Source organism: Carettochelys insculpta, chromosome 2 (genome assembly GCF_033958435.1).
Source record: "Carettochelys insculpta isolate YL-2023 chromosome 2, ASM3395843v1, whole genome shotgun sequence".
In the NCBI taxonomy this organism is placed as follows: Eukaryota; Metazoa; Chordata; order Testudines; family Carettochelyidae; genus Carettochelys; species Carettochelys insculpta.
Window position 1 is genome coordinate 72,631,302 of NC_134138.1, and position 25,971 is coordinate 72,657,272.

General features: G+C 40.6%; 1 protein-coding gene across 2 annotated transcripts; it reads right to left on the reverse strand.

The window, feature by feature from the left end:
* Positions 1–209: 209 nt before the first annotated feature.
* SDCBP (syndecan binding protein) lies at positions 210–25,971 on the reverse strand. Of its 2 annotated transcripts, none has more exons than XM_074987161.1 (9): positions 25,833–25,971; positions 15,496–15,562; positions 13,159–13,237; positions 9,323–9,432; positions 8,754–8,912; positions 6,913–7,088; positions 4,125–4,296; positions 3,250–3,341; positions 210–970 (listed from the first exon to the last, which is right to left on the reverse strand). In XM_074987161.1, the coding sequence occupies exons 2-9, from the start codon at positions 15,544–15,546 to the stop codon at positions 916–918; spliced, it is 894 nt and encodes a 297-aa protein (XP_074843262.1). In that variant the 5' UTR covers positions 15,547–15,562; positions 25,833–25,971; the 3' UTR covers positions 210–915. The 2 variants fall into 2 exon arrangements, with proteins under 2 accessions (XP_074843262.1, XP_074843261.1); XM_074987160.1 differs by having other exon boundaries at positions 8,754–8,915.

Consider the following 25,971-nt stretch of genomic DNA (forward strand, 5'->3'; position numbering starts at 1 on the left):
ACTAGTGCTTAGGTCTCTCATCCTTGAAGAAACATGTCCATTTTTCAGATACCAATCAAGAAGAGCAGGTTGCATAAATTACAATTTCAATCAGGACATACTTGCTGGTTAACATTTATCCTTCAGCTCAGTTTTGTTGAACATCCTTTAATTGACAATGTTTTGCCTTTTCAAATGTTTGTTCTACATCTTAAAAAATATCCACAAAGTTTTTCAAACTTTACTTGGTTATTTCTGAACTTTATTTTTAACATGTTTAAGGCTACAGAATTTAAGCATATTCAGAGAGTTACAATTTCTAAAATGAGTAGTAAAAAGATGAGCATAATTTTTCATCTGTATACTTTACCACTTAAAGCGCCTCTTCATGGCATGGTGCCAATATTAGCTAAATGTGGTTTTTCAGTTGGCTTTTTTTGGCCAACAAGGTTACTAGGAGAAAAGGTACATTAGTGCTAATAGTCATACATATATGATTACAAAGAAGGCAATAAAAATACTTATTTGTTTCAAAGGAACATACAAAGAGCAGCAAGATCATGGATAACAGATACTATCATTTGCAGAAGAAACATGTATTAGCTTCCTTTAGTTGCAATGGCTTATTGTTTATGAAACGGTAGTAAACTAAAGTAGCATGATCCTACATAAAGATCAGCAGAACTTTGTTGAAAATTTCACATCTGTAAAATCAGCATTAGGCTACAAATAAGTTTTACAGTTGTATGAATAAACAAGATAACATGCTGACCTGAAACATTCTCAGCAATTATATAACGTAAATACCCAATGCATCATTTCCACTCTTAGTCTCATGAAAGGCTCATGTGCAGAATTCAGAAGTCACTGAGTATAAAAGCCCAAGATTAGCTGAGTTTTCATTACATATGCATATACAGTAAAATGGCTTTAAATTTAGACTTCAGGGATTGCATGGTCCATCAGATTTTTCATGATGCCAGAAGCCATTCTGGGGAGGAAAAAAAACCAAAACAACTTCTTACTGAATTTAAAAAGCAAAATTCCTTACTTTGCTTTTAAAAAAAAAAAAAGCAATAAACCAGAGATATGAGACACCGACCATTTTAAAAACAAAACTTTCTTTCTTACTAGGTTAACAGCAAAACATTGTAACAAATGATATAGAAAACTAGCAGGTGATCATGATGTTGGCATTTTAGGCCACCTTATATGTTACCAAAGAAAACAGAATATTCTAGCACAGGGGTGAGCAAAGTGGGTGGTAGGCCCACAAGGCAACATGGTGTCAAATTTTGTAAAGGGGCAGGTACAGCAAGACTGGCTGCTGGGGGTCAACCTCATTCATCTAATTAAAAATGAAATATATGTATATTCACATTTATATACACCTATTAAGAACTTTTTACCTTCTAGTTATTTTCTTACACATCCCAAGAAAAGGGTTCCCCCCCACCCACCGGCAATCATATGAACATAACCAAAATTTCTGTTATTTTGGATTACGTAAGACAGGTTAGGGAGAGCCTTGCTAATTGCAGGGATGAAAAGTGGGGCTGGATGTAAAGAGGTTTGCTCGCCCCCATTCTAGCCGGCCTCATATGTGGGTGCAGAACTGAAAAGCGTACTCTGCTAGATGTCTACTACAAAGAAACTGCTACGTGTAACAGTAAAGGATAATTTTACTTTACACCCTCATCACTGAAAGCAATACGTTATCTTACTGCAAAGAGAACAGGTGGTCAGGTAATGACAGTGGCCCAAACCACCAGAAAAAGTTAGGTTTACATAGAAAACAGTGGAGGCTAATCTATCTTGACAGAAGATGACTAGTTCTAGTGAGCCATGATTGAAACAGGCCAAATTAGTGTGCAACAGGTTGATATGATTAGAAGTCACATCCATCTAGAGCACACTGCCTCAATGTGTATACAAATCCTTGCTATTGGACATTCCAGTTGGTACATACCAGAATGAAATAGCCTTTAATCACAAGTGCACTAGCATCAATGGTTCACATTGCACATGCAATTCACAATAATACCAAATCCTCTTCTGCAGACTACCACTTAGTATTCACTGTTTTGTACTTGGGCACTTGATTTTTCCTTCCTAAGTGCAGAACTTTGCACTTATCTTTCTTTAAATTAATCTCATTGCTTTCAGACCAAGTTTGCAATTTGTTGAGCGGTCAAGATTAGAATTCAGATTGACCTCAAATGTTTGTAATCCTTCCTAGTTTGGAAAATGGAAAGAAGAGTTTGCCTTTGATACCAAATAACTAATGAAAACATTTAACAGTAGTGGTCCCATACTTGACCAGTAACTGGTCCCACAACAGACCACCAGAAACATCTGCCAGTCTCACAGCAAACCACTGAAATATGAGTCAGATACTATCAAAACAAAAAAGCAGTCAAGTAGCAAAACTAACAAAAGAATTTATTAGGTGAACTTTCGTGGGACAGACCCACTTCTTCAGACGGTAGATACACTGCTGTAGTCAAAAAGCCATTAGAACTCTGTTTTTCAAAATAACATTTCAAAGAGCTGTTGACTTTCAAAATTATTAATGAACCAGAAAGTCAAGTTACATATTACTGATTGATATATATATATATATTTAATAATATGAGAGAGATGAGATCTCTTTCAACAGGACAGGAATGTCAGGATTAAAGCCAATGTTTTCAAAGTCCGAAAAGCCTCTATTTCAGGTTTAGAATTGTTTGAGGCAGTTTCTGTAATCGGCTATTTTTAATATTACGTATCTGAACAGTACTTGAATCACAGCAGTACTGAAATGAAATACAATGCTCTGCTACAATAATGTCAGATGTAGTTTAACTTGGGGGAATTTTGTATGGTACACATTACACCTTTAAAGTTATTCTATTGTCCTAATTCCTTGCCACTAACTTCTAATGTAACAGTTTACCCCCTAACTTTTTTTTTTTCTTGGCAGAACTGATGTTTTTAATCCTTTAAGATATTAGGGTCATCCTCCCACTCCAATTCAGACTAAATCATGCTACTAAATTCAGACACATTATGGCAAAACGCTTAGCATATATGTTTCCATATATGACTGAGGCCAGATTTGGCTTTTTCTTGACTCAAATACATAATATGAATGTGTGTGTAAGTTAAAGCTTAGCCTTGAGCCTAAGGAGTAATCATCCAATGGAACATTATTTCCACAACACTTAAAGAAGCAGATTAACTGCACTAATTAGCTATTTTAAAATGATTCGAAGTTTTCTGTCTTACCTCTTAATTATGTGCTCAAAGATATATGAAGGCATGATTGTAATTGTCACAGCAGTCCCAGCTGTTGCCAGTATGTCTGCAATTTGGGAGTCCTGTTAATGAAATACAAGTGAACAAAAACTCATGATCAGGATTCCTGAAATACTTCTCCATCTGCCTAGCAGCTCTGGATTATCAACAAGGCACAAAGAACCCTGCCCCCACCCAAAAAAAAACCCACCAAAAACCACTGTTCGAAAGGTCTCCAAGCAACCATCAATGGAAGATATCCACAACAGACTAGGACCAAACAATAGGTTTGACAATCATTTAAAAAGATCCATTCTCTTGGAATGGAAGGGTCATTATGAACCCACTAATCTTAAGCAAGAGGGAAACCTTGGACTGGAAGCCAGAAGTTCACAGGGCAATTGCTGTCATCGTTGATGTTGGCAAATGAGCCTCCAGGAAGCTGTACCTCATGTCTCCAGATGGATCAGGAGACAGATTTAAAATACACCCCCTTCCCCCTTCCCCCCCCCCCACTTCTTAGAGAAGCTAGATTACTAAAATGGAAAGAATTTAAGTTAGTTGTTGGCAAAAAAAACTCAAGGATAAAACTAGTTCTGATCCTAACTATTAATAGCCATTTCTACTAAGACACACAGAAAACTGGAATAATCCAACAGAATGACCCTCTGATATGAGAAGACATCAGAAATTTGGTGGACATTTTGATTATATTGTCATTCTGAACACTTAATGAAGAAGTGACATTCTGCAAGTCACATACACCAAACTTGTGATTTTCTAAAAGCACTACTCCCCTCTCAGAAAAGTACTAAGACAAGATTATTGATACACTGAATTTAATTTTGTAAAGCGCATTACTTTACCTTCAGTCCAATTACATTCTGGCCATTAATTTCACACATATGATGCTCTGTAAGAAGACCATTTCTAGCAGCAGAACTGTCTTTTACTATTGAGGTTACTTTTCCATTTTTGAATATGAAGCCAACATGACCTGTGCTGTCCTTATGCATAGTAAGAGTTCGTTCAAAAGGCCTGCAAGAAATATGTTCAAGACCTATTATTGAATGACATTTAGTAAGTATTCAACATACACTGAAAAATTCCACAAGAGATTACAATTACTACTAAAAGTTGCAGAGCTGTGAACGTATCCCATAATACAACATTTACAATATTTTTGTCCTACAAGTATTCATTTTATCTTAAGTGTCTGCTCTGTTGATGTTAGTACTATCCAATTTTAAGCTAAATTCTTGATAAATTGTACAGATTATGATATAGTACATTTACAGAAGTCTGTTTTGATCATTCACTTTTATGAGTAATTGCCATTTTAGTTTTAAGTTAGGATTCTAATACAAAATGCACAAAAGTTGACTTCAGTATTGAAAGACTAGCATTTCAGGTCACTAATGTACATTCATTCCATCCATCCAAGTAGATGCTCAAACACCTTCATCTAACCAGTTAATTCACTTATTATTTTAAGCTTATTTTTCCACTCAGGCTATAATCATCAGCTTTTTACTTAAATTCCCCAGTGCCCCATGAACTACATACATTTCCCACCCTCTTTAATATACATTTTAATTGACATGTTCTTGTAACATGGATGTGTGCAAATGTTACAATATAGGTAAAATATAACTGACATACAACAACATTAGTTGGATCACTGGTTTCTACTCTGGGCACATACTACTTGCCCACATACAAACTTGTACTGGTGCATTTTCAAACAAGTTAACCAGTGAAAATATGCATGTAGACACTTTAGTTTTGCTAGAAAAGTAAAAATAAGCCACTAATTAAAATGGCACAAGTATGCATTGCTACATAACTTGCAGGGTAACTAAAAGCTCTCAATATGAAAGTTAAGATGCCAAATCAATACAAAAATGCTGTAGGCATTTATGTTTAAAAACAGACACACATTCCAACCAACATACAAAATATGCAGCCACGTGGGTCACTATGAAATCTGAGGCATCAAATTTCATGATGTCTGAAGCACAGCTAAAAGTTCTCCAGCGGCCCCTATCCTCCATCCCTTCCACAGGCTACTTCTGCTGCTCCCCAACCTTCCCATGTGGGCTGGAGCAGCAAAAGAGAGCAGAAAGCTGGAGAGAAGTGGCAACTTCCCCTTCGAAGTGCCACTTCTCTCCATGTAGGGGTGCAGTCACCTGTGATGGCAAATAGTGGCCAGTCTGGGAAAGTCAGTAGCCCCAGCTTCTGTACCTGTCCCCACCCCAACAGCCTCTGCCCCCGCACCTCTCCCTGTCCCCTGCAGAGGGCAAGATGCCATGGTTGCATAGGACACTAGCACTGGTAGGGACGACTGCCCTGATGACAAATAGATTTTAAGGCAAAAAAATCTTGGAAATAAGTTGAGTACCAATGGCTCTGCCATCTACAGTACAGCACCTTGAACTTAGAACTACACAGAGATAGCAAAGGAAATTATCTTAAGATACTTCTTTTGAATATTAAAAAAAGGTGGACAGAAGTAGCAAAAACCAAGGCATACTTTATTCATGAAATATTCAACATGAAAAGGAAGCTTCTGAAATACTTAAACTAAGACTGTTGATTATGGCAGTTAACTCTTGCAATTAACTTTAAAATAATTGCAATTAAAAATGGCAGCTGCACCATTAAACAGAATATTCAAATGAGTTTTTGAAAAGACATTTGGAATGTTTCTCTACTTTTTGAAATACACTGATTTCAGGTGCACCACAGAATACCAAGTATACAGTGCTCATTTTACATATCTGATGGCCTGCTGATGGGGATGAGAGCTGGGAAAGGGGGCAGTTGCCCATGGGCGCAGCATTTCAGAAGGTCCTCAGAGCACCAGCCACAACCGCTGCCTAAGGAGTGGTGGCAGCTGGAGCGCCACACTCCTTCAAACACTGCGAAGCACTGGGCCACCGCGCTGTATGCATCTCTGAGGGATTGTGCATCCTCCCTCCCCTGGCTGACTGCCCTAAGCCCTGCTCCTTCCAGGGCAGGGAGCTGGTGTCTCCCCCTGACACACACATCCCTTGCCACTAGGCCTCCGGGCAGCTGTCAGCACCACTGCATATACCACCACAAAATTGCCAGGTGAACTCCTGCTCTCACTTTCAATGACATTTGTAAGCAAAAAGCAGGAAGCAGTATCTCCTGTGAATACAAACAAACTTGTTTTTCTGAACAAGAAATAAGCCTGCATGGACCTGTAGGCTTCAAAGTTTCACATTGTTCTATTTTTGAATACAGTTTGTTTTTATAATTCATTTGTAACTTCAACTTTCAAAATAAAAAGACTACACTGAAGTATCTGTATTAGATGAATTATAAAACTTTTCCAATGCATATGTTTTAAAATAAAAAATAAAGTGAAAGCTGTATACTTTGCATTCTGCATTGCAATAGAAGTCAATATAATTGAAATTGTAGAAAACACCCACAAATATTTTAAAAAAATGATATTCTAGTATTAACTTGGTGATTAATCTTCATTGCTTGAGAGTTCTAACTTAGGACTGTAAGCTCTTTGGAGGCAGGGACAGTTGTGCGTGTGTTTGTTGCTTAAACACAAAAGAATCCCACAAGGAATCGCTACATCAACAGAAATAACAAACAGTCACTTTTCATTTTTACCTATCACGAATGATCATCAAAATTCTCTCCCCTGAAGCTTGCTTGAGAACTTTATGGGATTTATCAGAGCTCCATCCTGCACAGTTTTCACCATTAATTTGCAGAACTTGGTCCCCAAACCTCAGACCAGCTAAAGATGCTGGAGAGTTAGCTTGCACTAACTGGACAAAAATACCCTAAAAGGGGTGATATCAAACACAGGTCATTATTCTTGAACACGAACAGTCAAAAAAATTCCCAATGTCTATTTCCTGCATTACACGAAGTACACAAACAGCAAGCAGAAGAGAGAACAGCAGCACCTTTCAAAAATAAGGATGTACTACGGGAAATGAATAGGCAACATTTTTTTTTTTTAAATATACACAAAGGTGACCTACAAGAGCTAAAAGGCATATTAATCCTTTTATGGCAGTGACGGTCTGAACTCTTCATTTTTCAAAAGGAAGTTTTACCCCACAGAACTAAAAGGAAGACTAGTCTTCACATGGCTTAATTTAGCTGAACAAACTCTTTGAAACCTCACATTAAGTGGAGGAGGATGCTGAATCTTTACCAGTGGGTTATATACATCCCAAATACTACTCTGAGATAAACCGCTGTTACCACCATTGACTAAAAATCCCTTCCTCTTTCAACTAGTCACCTTTCATTTTTGTGAGGTTATTTTACCACTGCTAAAGTCATCATGGACCTTGACTACAATTAGGAAGCTAAGCTAGCAATCCCAAGAGGTCTCATGCAGATGAGGTTCTGTCAAAACATATGGCTACCAACACCATGTTGATTAGATTTGCTCCCACTTCACTTTCAGGTGCTAAAAAGCTCTCTTTGACCAACCCCACAAAAAAAAAAAACAAACCACCCATTTGCTGGGGCACACAACACTACTAACTCCTGTGAGTGGAAGCAGTGTTAACAATAGTGGGGTATTTCCAAATACAAACCAAGCCTTAGGCCTTTCCAAAGTAGACCACACTTGTTTAAAACAAGCCATAAAATAATTAAAACTTCTGATACCTTGGGCACAAGCCCACTTTCTCCTGATTCTGCAGGTCACTTTTAAGAATGTGACATGTTAAACATGTCTTTTTCACAGCTGGGAAAAGCCAGAGGCCACAATGAGGAGGTCTAGAGGCCACAATGAAAGACACTGGCTGTAGACAAGTTAAAATAATTTCTTTGCACCTTTGATCACCACAAAGGAGAACAAGGAAGTATATACTTTGGTGTTACCCTTTACAGATTACAATATGAGCCAAGTCAGATCACTTTCCCTAACACACTCCATCAGTGAGTGGCATAATGTTCTTATCTATAGGGGATGCAGGCACTCTCACCAGTGGTTAATGGCACAATGAGAAATTAAATTGCAAAGCCTTGCCCAGTAAAATTTATGAATGAAGATTGGCTCAGTAGCTTTAGTGGCAAAAATGTCATTTAATAAGTTAGCAGATAACTAACAAAGTGTCCAATAGTTGTACTTACTATAACAAAAAGATTCTGTGTGTAAACTTGAGTACTAAACATACAAGTAGTACATAATGCTAGCTGCTTCTATACATTTATATGAAAGCAAATCCTTACATAATACTTAAATTAAGAGCTCTAATCTATCAGTATATTATGAAAGTTCACAGAAGACATACAGGGGCCATAGATAAAAAAAGAGATACTGGAAACATTATGCACCAGGTAGAAGTTCACCCCATTTTGTATTAACACAAATAAGATGCCTTTGCATCAGCAACTTCATATTCCCACACAACAATTCTGGTAATGACAGGATTCAGTTACTGAACTACAGAAACAAGACAGAATTAAGTTTCCATATTGCTTACATTATCTATGGATTTAAGACGCAGTCCAATTCTTCCATCCTGATCTTTACACACAATTACTTCACGGATGCCTTGCTTAATTTCTGCTCTGCGAATTCCAATGTCATTTCCAGTTACTGGAGCCACCATGTAATTCACAGCGGAAGGTCTTGTTACCAGCTGCTGCCGATTAAAAACCACATATCAAGCTACTCAGAACAGAAACTTACATAAACATCTGTACAAGACATATGAGTCAAAAGGGAAAAAAAAAAATCACATTTTCATATAAATTAATTTTTAAGATTTTTACTATTTTTTTTTGGGGGGGGGGGGGGATGTGGGGCAGGGGAATACAATTTAAAAGGTTTAATGAAAATTCCTTCACACAAAGCTTCTTACTGAAAGGTAAGGTCTAGAGACGGAATGACTTGGCATCTTAAAATTCAGTCCATCACTGATTAACTACAGTGATGACCTGAAGTACAATGCACAAAATAGAAGATATGGAACTCTAATGTTAAAGTATTTTGTTAACACATATCTATCTCCTATTTTCCAAAGACCAGGTTTACTTGACTAGTACCTACCCCTTGAGATTGTATATCAGCAACCATAGGCAAGTTTCTTTGTATCTCTTCTTCATTGAGACTCAGACCCATATATTGAGAAAGTTCAGGGTACAGTCGGGGATAGAGGCCTAAACGAAACAGAAAGGGTAAAGTAAATGATTATATTGTTATATTTGTAATATAGAAGTTATCTACATTAAAATCTCTATTATCTGGCACCCACAGGAGAACCGGGGATGCCAGATAATCAAATGGCTGGATACTGAAGGGGGGCCAGTGGCCCCACCCCACTGTCATTGGCCAGTCCACCAGCCCCAGCCAGGTAAGTGGCTCTGTGGCATGCCAGTTAACACAATGTGCCGGTTATCTGGGTGTCACATACCACAGTAAAAGCTTGGTTATTTTAGTAAAGCATTTACTAATCTACTTAAAATCTGTAAATTATGTTCCTACCTGCTACCTGTCTGTTCCAGTACTTTACCTCAAGTTCAACTGCATCAATGACAATGAACTTTGCCTTTGAAAGCACATGCAATTATCATCTACTAGAACAGTAATGCTATTTTATTACCCAACTTAAGATACCTGCCTATTTCAAAATTTTACAACTCTCCACTGTTGAGGTAACTCTTATCCTTTAAAAAAACAAAAACACACACACCCTAGCAGAATCTATTTCAAGGCATTTACTTATTTTTAAGTTTCCAATGATTCATAAAAACAAGGGTGAAAGAATTTGTCGCCATAGAAAAGAGATGAGAAACCCTTAAGAAGCAGACTGTGCTTTGAAAATCTAAGCAGAAGGCATGAGCTTCAGTCTCCCCAGGCCTGAGAGAAGTGGCAGGGGGACCAGTTTCCCTTTTACTCCATTCCCAGGGCAGTATGAAGGATGCTGCTTTGGGGGGGAGCTAGGCTGGACAGGCATGCACATGTTGCAAGAGAGCAAAGCATCAGATCAGTAGCTCTCTCTGACTCAGGGACTACACATTTCCTCGTCAAAGCATATTTTAAAGTGTATTAAGTAATATCAGCTGATCAGTAACACATCTTGATAGCATGCTCTAATATTCACTTCCTACAGCCATCTAAAATTGATGCACACAATCCACTTTATAAGATGGCGTTTGAACAAGTCATACTTTCTGGAGGAAAAAAAAAGCCTACAGAAGAGTCAGAAAACAAATAGTTGCAAGTCAGTTTTTGTGGAACCGTAACATCAAGGGAGCAGAACATGCTCTCCCACAGAGCAAACAGGTATTATTACATCATGGCAAAAATTGGAAGGAGCGATTGCTTTAAGATAAGAAAAAAAGTCCATTCTGTTGGAAGGAAGAGGTATACAAATATTTTAATATTGAGTTGTTGATCACTGGAAATTTCAGAAAAGGCATGAAGTTACTTTTTAAAACAATAAGAACTGTTCAAAGATATTTCATGCTTAACAGCTCTTAAAGCCATAAAAACAGTATTCCACTATACTGGACAAAAAGCCAATTTAAGAGTTTGCTCCACAGCAGGGCACTTGGGTGACAAAGAACTGGTTACTTAAAATGGAGCAGTGGCATCTCTACAACTAAAGTTGCATCAAAAACATCGGTTTAAAAGGTTACCTTTGCTAGGTCCCATAAAACTGAAATGTTTAGTTGGCTCTCTCTGAAATTTTGTGTGCCTTAGGAGGGCCAGTGACCCAAACAGCATCATTTAATCCAAGGATGCCAAAGCTACAAGCTCTCTTTTCCCCTGCTCACCCAACAGTTTTAAAGAGTATCTAGGTGGGACCTCCCCGCCCCCGCCCCAAACTTAAACACTATTCGCAGAAGGAGCAAAATAGCCTCAATCTGTGAAATCTTATTCAAGATGTTTCATAGGTGCCATGCACTCTCTGGAGGACAAACTGAGAAAAGTAAGAAAAAAAAAAATGTACCAATGCCAATAAAAAAAGTACTAGGTTTTCATTACTATCCATTAACAGAGCACTTGGCAGGTATGGGGCTTAAAAAAGTGAAATTGTTAATAAGATTGCTCTAAAATTTTCCACATAACTGGAAGGCACAGTATATGAATAGTTGAAATGAACTTGGAGTCATCAGACCAAGGGATTTCCACATTACAGCTCCCCCCAAAAAATGTTCTTTTGTTGCCTCATACTGTTAAACTTAGAGGTACAGGAAGAATCAGCAGAGCACTTTACGGCTGTGAACACACCCTTTAGTTAACAAAGCTGAGGCTGTTAATCACAAACCTTCCACTTAAAACAAAAGAAGTTTTGCAATGAGCAGCTGAAAGTTGCTACAACTTAAAAGCCATAAAGTCAATTCCACAAGAAAACTAATATTAACAAACCCAACGTTTGACTGAGTAATGCTATGGGTTAAACCATTTTGGGGTAACTCAAGTATCTTCTGGAGAAGGCAGTGTAACGGGTACATGTCTCTGAGTTCTGTTGGATCTAATATGCCCTCAATTTACTGTTCTAGCAAAAGCAGAATGTAGGACACCAAAGAACTTGTGACTTTTCTTTTACTGCAGATGTTCTATCATGAGTGTCTCAAATGAGGAAGCACAGCTCTAGCCATGCTCTATTGTCAAAGACTCTCTTTTCAATAGAAAATGAAGATGAGTTGCTGGGAGACGAAATGTATGGTCAGAGGGCACCAGTGCCCACTATTACCCTCCTCTGCCAGCTGCTGCTGTTACTCCCTATCTGCAGGCAAAGATCAAGACTGTCTGAAATTCCTTCTCTATAATTCAAAGGTCAGCCTCTGGATGCAGGTCCCAAGTGTGCCTATAAGGCTTGTTCTAATAGGGCTGACCAGGGCTCTTGCCCAGACCAGGAGACACTGGGGCTCTAAAATGGAGTCCCTTTACTTGATCTGTCACAAAAAGTTACCTGTCAAACAGTGGAGAGGTGGCACATGGGGAGATAAATATCCTCGAGGTGCAACGCCTCTTTTCAAGACAACCTCAGTATCCATGTACAGAAATACGCATCAGTGCTGAATGTAAACAAACTGGTGCTTGGGCATAATTAGGTACTTCAACAGTGAATCATCTGTTACCTTTAAGGCCTCCACTCACAAGGTTGATGCTGGCATCAGCGACAGCACTCATGTTTACTAGTTACCAATATTTTCAGGTTTGGGTGCCAAGTGTGATTTCAGTTCAATGGACACTGCTATTCAAAGATTTCTGGAATCAAGGGCATGAAGTTCATGCAAAAATTAGATGGGATCCACCTGGTAACACTCCAAGAAACATATCGTGAAAAGTGGTAAGCCAGTTTGTGGCAGTGTTTAACACACGCCACCTCTCCAAAGACATGGATCTTTAAACATCAGGAACTTCGTGCAGTTATTCATGCAGAAACGTCATACTGTCACACTAATCCACTTTCCTAGCCACTCCCCTGTGCTATCAATAGGATCACTGCCACTGATTGTTGCAAATTTCCCCCTCAGATTATGATTACACATGCAGAGAGGAAAAATATGCCAAGATAATGCTGACAGTCCTCAAGCCACAGATTTCATGGGGCATAAGGGCATACAGAGAAGGCAATCCCAGTCCTCAGCTTCATAACTGTAAGCACCTGAAAGAGGTATCCACAGTGAGGCAAAGAAAACGTGAGCCATAGCACCCTCTAATTACTTCATTTAAAAAAAACTGTAGCCTCCTATTACCCAAAATATTTACATTTCCAGAGGATGCAATCTGACACCTAATTCACAATGAAATAATTTTGTTTTCCTATAAGTATAGTTTTGCTGTACTTCAAGCTCCCCTCCAGAAGAGGGAAAATCTGTTTATACATTTTATTTAAAAACTTCAACTTTTTGTATTGTATGTGAACTTACTTCCATCCTGCGGTATGGGAGCAGAGGCTTCAGACAAAATGGCTGGATTGGCAGGGTTTGAAGAAAAGACAGTCTGGGCCTAATGAGAAGAGGGAATTCACATGCATTATTCTGTACAAAGAACCTATGAGATGGTTACTATGCAACTGCAAGGTCAAATGCTCAGGTTTTAGGAAGTACAATTTGTTGTATTAAAGGACAAAACTTCAGAACTCTTTCTTGGATTTGAACACCAATTAACATGGATCCAACACTAATTTATATAAATTGGGTCCTTTTCCACTGTGTTAAAAATTGCTTAAATTAAAATATAACTGGTCAAAACAGTTTACGGCTGTGACTTTTTAAAGGGAAAAAGCAAGGGCAACAGTATAAAGTAACTCTGTATAAAGAGGGTTGGTAAATGTATTAATAAACATACTTAACTAAAACAGACTCAGAATTTAACACATTTACACTAAAATTCTCATCCAGAATACAAAAAAAAAAAAAAAAAAGTTGTGTGTTCTGAGATGGCACAGTTTACATCTAATAAGAAGCGTACAAAACCTCTGCAACTGCAAATACTCAAAATATTTTCTTTTAGTTCAGTAATTCATAAGCATCTTCAGGAGTCTAGACATGTCAAAGTCATCCAATCACACCTCTCTCTTCTTGAACAACCCACAGGAATTGTGAACCAAAGCTAAATTTTTAATAATCCTTTAAGGGAAGAGAAGCACTGAACTTGCTAATTAGATTTTTTTTATATGGCATTCAAAAAAGTGTGTTATTACAAGAAAGGATGCAATATTTACAGCAAAAGGCACTCAAAATACTCTGCTTATAAACTAGCATATGTTAGTCACTGGAAGGGAGTAAATGACAAGTTCACTCAATGCTAAATATTTCTTTCCTTTTTAATCACACCATCTCTTGATAACTTGAAAAACTAGATATGTTTTTTTACACCTCTGACTGCAAGCAATTTACGACTATTTAACTATTACTTAATCTAAACCATTTGCGACAGTTCATGGCTATCTGTCCTTTTACAATAGAGTTAAAAGATGAGGCTCACCTGTGAACAGTCAGCAACACAATGTAATGCATTATGTTTTAACACACTGGTCAAAGTAACAATTTAAGAATTTTATTTTTTTAAGCACAAAATAAGTCACCACTAATAATGCCTTCTCCAGAAAGCTGAAGTTTAGAAGTCAAAGTCGCATGTGAAAAGAAGTCTCAGTATATGAAGACAATTGTAATGGTTCAGTGTGATAAGTCATTTGCGGATTAGTTTGCAGTTTCACTATTCTTGTAGGTCATATTTCTTCTTTTACATTATACTTACCAGCTGCAACAAGAGAAACTGCTCTTATCTTTAACTGAAATTACTGAACTGGAAGGAACAGGGAAGTTCTCAAAAACTATTACAAAAAGCTTTAATATTAATCCACACTCGATTTGGTTGCAACACCAGTCATTAATATGGTTACAGAACCATCACTCGTATTACAAAAGAAAATATGTTAGAATAGAAATGCCTCTAAGTATAAAAGACCATAGGCTATTGCATAGCTCAACTTGTATAAAGAGATTGCAAGACTGTTCATTAAACTTAAAACTTTACATTAGACCAGATCTTGGAGCACCAAACAGCAGTCTTTTTCATGGACTGTAGCAGTGAACCTGACGCGTTTCAAGCCTAGAACATTAAGCTCACTTAATTGCTGCAATAAAACCAATGTAGTATTCCAGAATTCAGACTGTTCTACAACAGCAAAATTTCTAGTGGAGTGGAAATAACCCCTTGAATATAAATACTGTCAAGTTATTTTCTTTTTTTAATATGCTGACTTGGACACATGAAAAAAGTGTATATACTAACGTACCTTGCACAGTACAGTAGAAAAAAATATAATTTTGTTCTATGAAGGGAGGCTATTTTTCATCAGCATTTTGTTACTCAATGTTACTGTACGATTGGATTGAATGTTCATGTGCCCCTGCCTTTATCATTAAAATAAAAATTCTCTCTATTATTTTGAAGTGGTCATTTCGATATAAAGAGATGTTGCTACCAACATTTAGATACTAGCAAACAAACATCTATTTAGTTTTTAAAAAGCATGAGGTTTCCACGTGCTCACATAAAATTTACTTTTTTAAATGTTTATAAGAGCAAGCACTCCTAATTTAAGGAAGTATTGACATTCAATAGCTGTCAGTGAACCAAAATAGTAATTTAGTCAAATATTAAATAAAGTATCCAAACAATTAACATAAAACTACTAATTTAACTGTTCATTTAAACTAGCACTCATCTCAGAAAGAAGTCTATATATTTCACCATACCTGAATTACTTTGTCCACTTTCAGATCTTCCAGAGAAGGATACAGAGACATTTTCGTGCAATGTTTACTAAAGAAAAACAAAAGCCTTATTTTAGTAACCCAAGTTTTTTACTTCCAAATAGTATAAAATGCCAAATAAAGCTTGAAGGTCATCTATATTAGAAGCTACTATTCAGCAAAGTGAATTTCTGTTAACATCAAATAAGAATAAATCATGCTATAGTAGGAGAAACACTCATTTGATCTGCAGATGAACAAGAAACTTCCTGACAGATTGATGCAAAGAATTACTAATATCAGACTTCTGTTCTGCCAGCCAAAGAACCTCCAGGTATTAAATTTTACTGAAAGATAGATCAGAAGCTATACAGAACTTTTAATACAGAGATAACTGTATTCCAAAAGAAATGTTTTGTTCTATAAAAAGGTAGATTTCTAGGAAGCCAAGATTCACAAAACTACAGATTTAGAAGGGGCCACAATGGTCATCTAGTCTAACCAACATTCCGTCTAGTTTTTTCCACCTGTGTGTGTAATGAATTTTGTTATGAACTCCAAGGTAATGTGCAGAGGTGCGTCACCCCCAGAAACAAAAATATATAGCATTTTTAAAAGGCTACCTTAAAGACAATACTCCAGCCAGGACAGCTTAGGCGTTTTAGAAATCACTACTCAAAAGAATTAGATGTAAGTGGAAGAGAAAAATTAAAATTTTGAAATGGGAAGCCCAGTCAAAAAACTGAAACACTTTGAAAGAATAAAATTACAGAGAACATACATATACACACATCACAGGAAGTACTAGGAAGTAACAATAGTAATACAAGTATGTTGGGAGGTGAGTGTGAAAGTGTGCGTGCACATGCATGCCCACCACACATGTACTAGATGCTGGGGAAGTCTGCAGAGATGCCCTGTGTTGTCTCTAAGGCATTCACTGGTTCCTGAATGGTTCAGAAGGCTTGTTTAAACCTCAGACCCCAGCAGCTCTCCTGCTCCTGAGCCCTGTCTCCTCTCCCTGGAGATAGGGTATGCGTGCAGGTTGGAAGGAGAGAGAGACACAAAGTGCGTGGGGAGCAGGCAGGGGCACCTGTATGTGTAAGACAGAGAGACTGTACATTCTGACTACTGTGGAAGTCTCCAAAGACACCATATGTTGTCTCTTAAAGACACACTATCTGGAAAGCTTGTTCAGACCTCAGAAGCACTACTGTTGAGCCCTAATCTCCCCTTCCCTGAGGAGACAGGATACAAGGGCAGGGAAAACAGGGCAACAGGGACACCTTGACAGTGACTCCTTCCCTGCTCTGCACAGCCAGAAGTAGGTCCTAGGAACAGTTGGCCAGAAGTTGGGGTGTTAACGGTTAAAACAAACAGGATTTAAGTATAACTGGTTAACCAATTAAGCAGGGCTGCTCTGGTCAGTCTACACTGCTCCTGTCTGCAGCACTCCCATGCTGTGCCCACATGCAGATGAGCACTTAAATTACTCCTGGGCAGCTGTGCACCCACATAGATACTATCTCCCTGCTAAAATGCAGGATTTGTTTTAAATCATCCGGAATGGAGAGTTATCCAGACAGTTTCTGAAAACCTTCTGTGAAGGAGATTCCACAACTTCCCTAGGCAGTTAGTTCAATTGAGCCACTGTTTTACAGTTAGGCAGCTTTTCCTGAGATTTAATCTAAAGCCTGTTATGCAGTAGTTTGAACTCATTACTTCTTGTTCTACCCTCTATTGCAAGATAAAATCCATCTTTTTACGGCTGCCTTTCCAGTATTTGAAAACTTCTACTATGTTCCTCCTTGATCTCCCCTTTTCCAAACTAAATATATCCCATTCTTTCAGCCTTGGCTTGCATTCCACCCTATCACCAGTAGGATCTGATTTTTTTTTGTCCCCAGTTTCTCCGCATCTTTTCTATACAGCTATGACCAAAGCTGGACACAGCCCAGCTGAGGCCTAATCCGTGCCAAATCACCTCCTGTGACATTAATACCATGCCCCTGGTAACATAACCCCAAGTTGGGGTTTGGCAAATTCTCTGGTTTGGCACAGGTCAGGTCCCAAAGGTTGCCAGACTAGAGAGTTTTGACCTGTATTTGTATATTCTTAAATTTCATTTTGTCATCTATAGCCCAGTTTAAGATCCCTTTGAATTTCTGTTTTATCTTCCGAAACATTTGCAACACCCGCAGCCTCCTCTCAGTTTTATATTATCTGCAAATTTAAACAGTTTGCTCTCTATTCCTACATACAGATCATCAGTCAAGACATTAAACACGGGACTGAGAACATATCCCTGTGAACCTACCTGAGACCTCCTTCCAATCTGACAGTCTGATAGTAATCACTTTGTTTGCAGTTATTTAACCAATTATATGTCCATTTAGTGGTAGTTCTATTGAAGCCACATTTCTCCAGCTTACTTATGAGAATGTCACATGGGACCGTATTAAAAGCCTTGCAAAAATCCAGTTGTATTAGGTCCACCACATTCCCTCTATCCACCCAACTATTATGCTGTCAAAGAATGAAATCATGCTGGTTTGGTATGATATGTTGTTAGTAAATCCATGCTGGCTGCTAGTGATCACCCCTTCAACTTCCAGGTATTTGCAAACTGAATATTTTGCATGCTTGAGTCTAGTCGCTTCAGATATATCTAAGTGAGGTTGACCAGTCTATAGATCCCTGCCTCTTCCTTTTTCTGCTTTTGAAGATGGATAACATATTGTCCTGAAAGACTAGAGAAGGGATCTCTCCCATCATCCATGAATCTGCAAGAGCGTCAAGATTCCTTCAGTTAATTCCACCAGCACCCTGGAATGAACAGTATCAGGCCCTGCTGAATTGAATTAATTCAAAGTAGTCAAAAGATCTCTAACATGTTCTTTATTATCATGATCTGCATTCCTTCTTTTCTAGTGCCTACGAATTTCATTAGTCATCCCGTCAGATTTTTTTTAAATGTGAAAATGATAGTAAAGTAAGTATTCAACATCTCCACCTTCTTCAGTCAAGTCACCTTCTCCACTAAGTAACAGACCCACACCATTTCTGATCTTTTTGCCCAAAATTTGTGAAACCCAGGCTTGGCCTTGGCTCTCCTGATTTTGTCCCCACACACTCATGCTTCCCACATGTATTTCCACAGTTACATGCCCCTCTTTTCACTTCCTCCATGTATTCCTTTTGAGTTTTAAGGCAGCTAAAAAAAACTTCTTGTACTGTGTAGTGAGCCAGTGTGGCCTCTTGCTGACTCAGAAGCAGAGGAGGCTATGCAGAGGCCCTGGTGGGAGGGCCCAGAGCCAGACCACCAGGGGCCTGCCCCTCAGAGGGCAGGGCCTAGAGCCAGAAGGACCAAGGGCGGGGCTCGGGACCCATTAAAGCCTGGGCCTCCAGGCAGGGAGGGAGCGCCTGCGCGAGCTTCCCGGCGCCAGGGGCAGCGGGCCCACTGCCGCCCGACCAGTCCAGAGGAGCAAGCCCCCAGCGGCCCAGAGCAACCACGGATCCAGATGCCCCAGGGGGACTACCTGGACTTCCCAGACCTGCCAAGACCCTCACGCCGGTGGAGACCCCCCGCCTTGGAGGAAACCCCGGGCCCTGCCAGTCCCACGAGGGCTAGCGACCACGAGGCCCCAGGAGCGGCCTGCCCTGGAGCTCCGGCAGGCCCCTGCAGTCCCCACGCCCAGGATCACCTCCGGCCCACCGTGCTACCACCGCCGGACTACCCCTATGATGTGGACATGACCAACTGGCCGGAGCCCCTAAAGGTAGACGATCTGGAGGGGGCCGACCCCACGGGACCCACTGACCAGATGGATTGGGACCTTTCCCCGGCGGAGGCAGAGGTAGGAAGTGGCCTGGGGAACGCTGCTCCAGAACCCATGGCGGTGTGTTGAGGCCTGGATCCCCACCGCCGTGGTCGCGTGTAAGTGACCCACAGGGCCCCAGGCTGGGTCGCAGTGGTGTGGGAGGGCCTGTGACCCCCTACCCCCTTCCCTCACGGGGCAAGCCCTTGCTGGGCTAGTGCTCCAAACCCTTGTGCTGCTGCCCCACCCCAAACTGAGGGCTGGGCTTGGCTTGTACTATAAACTGTGAACTGCTGCCTGCCCTGGACTGAGGGCTGGGCCGGGCCTGTACTATAAACTGTGAACTGCTGCCTGCCCTGAAGTAAGGGCTGGGCCTGTGCTGTAACCCTTTTTTGTTGCTGTGCCGCCCTGAGCCAAGGGGTGGGCCTCCCAGGACCACTGGTGTGGCTGCGGTCCCCTCGGGAGCCATAGGCACTGCCCTAGCACCGGATGCCTACATGCTGCCACGCTAGTCTCCTGTGGCTCTTATCTTTCCTCTGCCTTGCAATAGCTTGATGTTGACCCTCTTAGGGACTGCTGCTCCTTCAACTCTTTCCTAATTTGTCTTACCCACAGACCTTGCCTACTCTCTCAGAATTGGATGGATTCTGCCTTTTTGAAATGCAGTGTTCCTGGTCCAAGGCCAGAAGGGACTGCAGGATTTAGGAGAGAGAGGCCAACAACTAGGACTTACGGGCTGTTTCTGAGAACTAAGTTCCTTGCTGTATTGGTTTCATGTCAGGAGTTGAAGGTTCTAGACAGAATCTTGCCATGCAACAAAACACAGATCAATATATCAAGCTATCATCTCTCATCCACCCCTCTCTCCAGGACTGTGTGAACCATGGATGGTGTTTGTGCTGCACTCAAAATGAGCCCATACCAGATCTTTGTGCTTAATGGAAGAGTACGAATGAACGAATGCCTTAAGTGGCAGAAGTTGCCCTGTCTTACATCATCTTCCTCGTCAGCGCTGCAAAACACAGAGAAGCTTTACTAAATATTAGGAAACCCTACTTACATACTAAAGACAATCCCTTTCTGAGGAAAACACTGAGGCATAACGTATCACAACAATGGAGATGTTTGCCAGAGAGGACAAAAATAACATTTAAACTTCTGAATTTGTAACACTGCTCAACAATGAATTTAGTCTGAATGAAGTCTGAAATTATTTAATCAAATCTGAAAATTAATTTAAGCATTCCTTCAGGATATAGAAAGCTTCAAAGTATGGAGATTAAATTAAAGGGGAAACTGGAGTACTGCAATGTAAGATTATATTGTTTTGTGGATTTTGAATATTATTTAAATATTAATTCAGTTAAATTGATATTGGAAGAGGCTCTTACTTCTATTAACTGTCATGGGGGAGGGTGTGCCGTTAATCTGTCATGCATAGTTTTAAGGCACAGAATGAATTTTTCCCCAAAAAATTAGAACAAAGCTTTCTGTTCTCCTCATTTATGCATATACCTCTACTGAGTGCCAGTTTCACAGCCTAATTACACAGCAATAAAACAGACATGATTATGCCAGCATCATCCCAATTGCAAAACAAGCAGTCCTGTGGCCCCTTAAAGACTAAATTTTATTTATTAGGCAATGAGCTTTTATGGAAAAGACCCACTTCAGATTCTAAAGCAGAACAGAGAACTGAGGGATCAGTTAACTATAAGGAGTAAAACGTAAGGGGGGGGCAGAGAGAGAGAGAGACTCCCTCTTCCCAATTGTTAATAGATAAAAATTACTACTAGAAATACTGTGCTGTCTAGGCAGTTAACTGTGAAATCACAAACATCTACGTCCAGGATATGAGTAGTGTATCCAAATACTACATCTATGTCTGTTTATGGTTTACGTTAAAGCAAAAGAGAACTGGAACCAAGTCTGTTCCCCGTATGTCTAGCTCAAAGGGCTCCAAACTACGAGGCAAGCCCCCACAGGCAATAAAAACAGAGAAACATTTGAGTGGGGCTGCAAAGCCAGGGGCAGCCTTGTGGGAGACAGGGAAGGACAATGGCTCAGCTGCACCTCCGCATCGGGCCATAGCTCCTCACCCATCCTCCATCCCAATCCAACTTTGGATCCTTCCCCTCCCCCCCAACTTTCTGCACTGGGAGGTAGAAAAATCAAAAATTGGAAAGCACTGCTCTAGCTCTTCCACTTAAAGAGAACAGAACTTCACTGTTAATATTTTAAATACACTTAACCAAAAATGGACATTTAACCAGTCTAACACTCTTAAAACCAGAGCTAATCTGAAACACTTACTTAGTTTCCCTTCCACCCACACAGTCACAACAGAGAAGTCTGGCTATGGTCTGAAGAAGTGGGTCTGTCCCACGAAAGCTCACCTAATAAACTATTTTGCTAGTCTTTAAAGTGCTACTTGACTACTTTCTGTTTTGATAGTCACAACAGAGCTCAAACAAAAGACCCAATCCTGAAAAATCATTACTCATGCAAGCAGTCCTTCTGACTTCTGCTTGCACTAAGATATTCTCTTTACCAGCTCTCACAAGTTTTCTGTAACAATGTTATCTCAACAGATGCAGGAGGAAAGGTGGTCCCTGCACTCACAAATGGATAGGAAAATGACTTGAGACACATGCTGCTATGTTTACATTATGAAAGGGTTTGAGAGCCTCTTATTTATAATGAAGCAAGAACTTTGGCAAACACTTGGAATGATGAGACAAACCATAAAAACTAACTGCAATTACAACATCAGATAGTAATAATCACTGAATGCCCAAGCTTCCAAAGAAACTTCTACTAAGAAGTCTATCAGAGGCGTAAGAGTTATTCTGCATCTTCAAAAGAAACAAGAAGTCCTGTGGCACCTTATAGACAAACAGCTATTTTAGAGCATAAGCTTTCGTGGGCTTCTTGTTGCTTACTAACAAATGGCAACTTTAGCAATACTGGTTATTCTAATTGACTGAAACTTCCAACTAATAAAAAAAAAAATGTCATGTACTTAGCTGATATTAGTCATAAAACTGTCAAATTTATACAAATATTAAAAATTACCAGACTGAAAAAACCTTGAGAAACCTCAGTTCAGTATGCTATTGTACTACTGCGCTGTGTAACAGTAGACAACTTCTACTGCAGACTTAGTAGCTAGCTTGCAGATAGTTTGTTGTTTAACATTGTGAGACAAGTATGAACAAAAATCACTACCTTATTACAAGAGCAATTTAAAGTTGAGAAACACTGAGTAGGAAAAGGATTCTGTCTCCCCACAATCACTTGACTTTATTTTTGTACTGAAAATGACTCAGTCCATTTTTGTTTATAAAATCATGCATGCTGATCCATACTGAAAAACCTAAAAAAAATGAGGACTGGAAAGGCGACTGAAAGACAAGAAAGAAACTGGCAACTGAACAGGCAGACAAATAAAAGCTTTTCATCAAAACAGTTTGTTCCCATTTCCCAAAAAACTCTGGCTTGTAGATTATAATAAGGATGTAAATTGTTGCTTCTCTTTAATAACTGCCCCACAGACTTCGCTGACAGCAACAAAATGATGCCAACGAGCTGGCTGTACATCCTCAGTTCAGACACTGCCAATGCCATCATAAGGCTGTCACTATTCCCTAGAAACCAGTCATTGGTTCTAAAACTCAGACCAGTAAGACCAAAGTTATACTAGCTGGAAGAGAAAAACACTTCTAAGAATGAACCAAGCAACTGTCCTCTCAGTCCATTAATGGTGACAAGTATCGGAGAGGTAGCCATGTTAGTATCTTCAAGAACAACATGAAGTCCTGTGGCACCTTATAGACTAAAAGATATTTTGGAGCATAAGCTTTTGTGGGCAAAGACCTGCTTCATCAGATGCATGAGCAGATGAACTCATGCATCTGATGAAGCAGGTCTTAACAACACAAAATCCTGTGGCACCTTATAGACTAAAAGATATTTTGGAGCATAAGCTTTTGTGTGCGAAGACCTGCTTCATCAGATGCATGAGTTCATCTGCTCATGCATCTGATGAAGCAGGTCTTTGCCCACAAAAGCTTATGCTCCAAAATATCTTTTAGTCTATAAGGTGCCACAGGATTTTGTGTTGTTCTCAGTCCATTAAAGACATCTGTATCCTACTCACTATAAAGACTTCAACCCTCATGGTCTTAGTCTGGATTACAGGGCAGCTTTAGTGATGGAAATGCCTTCTTATACCCCCAATGTACTGTTAAATTTCTCAGTCAAGGAAGAAGCCTGGGCAAAATGACCATGCATTCATCAGCTGCACCCTGGGTGGCTACAGCTAGTAGCATCTGCATTTGAACCTGAAGTTTCAGCCTGTGCAGAACACAGCAACCCAATTCCACTGCAAGGCCCTAGTTCTCATCATTAAAGCAATTCATAACTGGGTACTGACTCATATCAGCAATTATCTTCATCTTAATCCACCACTCATTAAGCAGGCTGTATTTCAAACAATTTAGCTTAATTTAGCTCAGAAACCAAAAAGTTTGAGAATCAGAGTCGTCATTCTCAGCAGAGGAGCGAGGGGGTTTTCAGAGGAAATCAGTTTAATCCAAAGTAGTACCATCTTTTAAGTAACATGGGGACCTGTGCACCACAGCAATCCTTTTAAAAAAAAAACAAAAAACCCTTACAACCAACTAGAGTCCAAGCCGAGTCTCCTCTCTTAAGGCACAAGATTAACAATGGCCATCATGAAGTTCCAAGTTACCTGAGAAACACCTAAATCCTGTAGCAGGGACAGGCATAAGAAGAGGGGGAGGAGGACTGGCACAAGAGCAGGGTTGCTAATTTACCACAGACTAACAGTATCTGCCTGTAAGAATGTAGGTGTAGATACATACATACCACAGATACTGGTTAAAAACCTGGTGGTCTCAGTAGAACACTAATATCAAATCACCTACCCATTTCATGAGTGAAGAGCCAGGTGCTGGTTTATATAGACAATCCTAACTGACCATTGTTGCAAGGAAGTAGTTAGCTGAGCTTTACTTATATGCAACCAGAGTCCTCATGCTCTGTAATGTTCAAGTTATCCATAAACTAGAACTCTAATCCCAAATATTTTAGCCAACAGCTGTGCCAGTAAGAAGCCAAGATTCAGTCCTGTTTCAGCCTTAGTTAAGGACTCTTGTCTGAACGGTCAACATCCTAACAATAAAAGCTGTTACTAGATGATGTGACGAACTGTGTAGGGTTAGCATAACCAACATGGCTTCTGTAAGCCTAAGTACCCACATGATTGGCCCTGTTTGCTGGCAGATAAGATGACCGTGGTACGACCCCACACAGGAGTGAACAGCGAGAACTGCAAGGAACTGGAAAGAACTGGATCTAACTGAACTACCACTACTGTGTCCTATCAAGATAAGATGTTAAAGAATTACTGCTTGACAATTGGGGCATACCTGTTTGTTTGTCTGTTACTGTAGCCTGTATCTAATCAAATGTATCCTAATTATTGTGTTTGACCAATCAACTGTACCCAAGTTAAGACTATAAATGATCCGTTACTTTGCGACACAGGGGTCCCCCTCCCTGGAGAGGTACCTTATGAGCATAATAAACACCTTGTAATTCTACCCAAGAGAAGTCTCTGATTCTCTCAGTTAGCCAGAACACTGTGGTTTTCCCTGAAAACAGAGAAGTCAAAGTGATTAAGTTTGTAAAAACTAAAGGCATTAACCAAGTTAGGACACTGAAGCCAGTGCATGGTTTGTGGAGGGCTATACAGTGCCAGCTGCAGCCCTGCTGTCTTAAAAGGGCCAGGACTAGGATGTCCATCCATCCCTACTGAGCAGGATGCCTTTTTTTAAAAGGGACTCGTTGTCCCATATCTGCCCCCCTCCCCATATCTCCCTGTCCTGTATTTGGGGCAGGCCTAACCATGGCAGACTTATCCCAGCAACATTCAAGGGCAGATAAAAGACTGCCATAAGCCCAAAGAAAAATCAGATGAGCCACTCAGAGCAGACGAACCACTAATTATTCTCGCTGGGCAGTCACCATCAGCCCACACCCCCGAGCCAGGGCTGCCTCACCGCGGATGGGGCTGTGGTGGGAGACTTGTAGGATCGCCCATGAGGGGCGCCGACCTGAAGCGGGTCCCATTACACACCGGGTTGCCAGTACGGTTCAGTGGTTCCCAACAGGCCCAGCCGGCAGCATCGGGAGCCGGAGTAACGGCGTAAAACACGCCCCGCTCCCGCTCCCGCTCCAATGCGCGGCCCGGCCCGGCCCGCACACCCCGGGGGCTTTACCGCCCGCCCGCCCTCGAGGAGGAGGAGGAGGAGGAGGAGGAGGAATGGGGAGGGCGCGCAGCAGAGCAGAGCAGAGCGACCCCTCCCCACGCAACGGCCGGGCCGAGGCGGGTGCGCCCCATATGCGGCGGCGGCGGCAGCGGCGGCAGCGGAGAGCGGGCGCTGGGGGTTGGTGATACCGCCCAGGCCCGAGTGGAGCCCCCACCCCGACACTCACCGGCCGGGCGGCGGCTGCTGCTGCTGCTGCTGTTCCCAGTCCGCTCTCGGCAGCAGCTCCTGGCGACGCGGCTCTGCGACTGGAACGACGACTGAAGCTGCGGAACAAACGGCTCAACCTGCGGCCGTGCGCATGCGCC

Excerpts from the sequence above, each read along its gene's own strand:
- SDCBP (XM_074987160.1), bottom strand. The coding sequence starts at position 15,546 with ATGTCTCTGTATCCTTCTCTGGAAGATCTGAAAGTGGACAAAGTAATT. Across the intron at positions 4,297-6,912 it reads TTGATGATCATTCGTGATAG|GCCTTTTGAACGAACTCTTA; the intron begins GTAAAAATGAAA and ends TATTTCTTGCAG. Across the intron at positions 971-3,249 it reads TTTGAGCACATAATTAAGAG|AATGGCTTCTGGCATCATGA; the intron begins GTAAGACAGAAA and ends TTTCCTCCCCAG.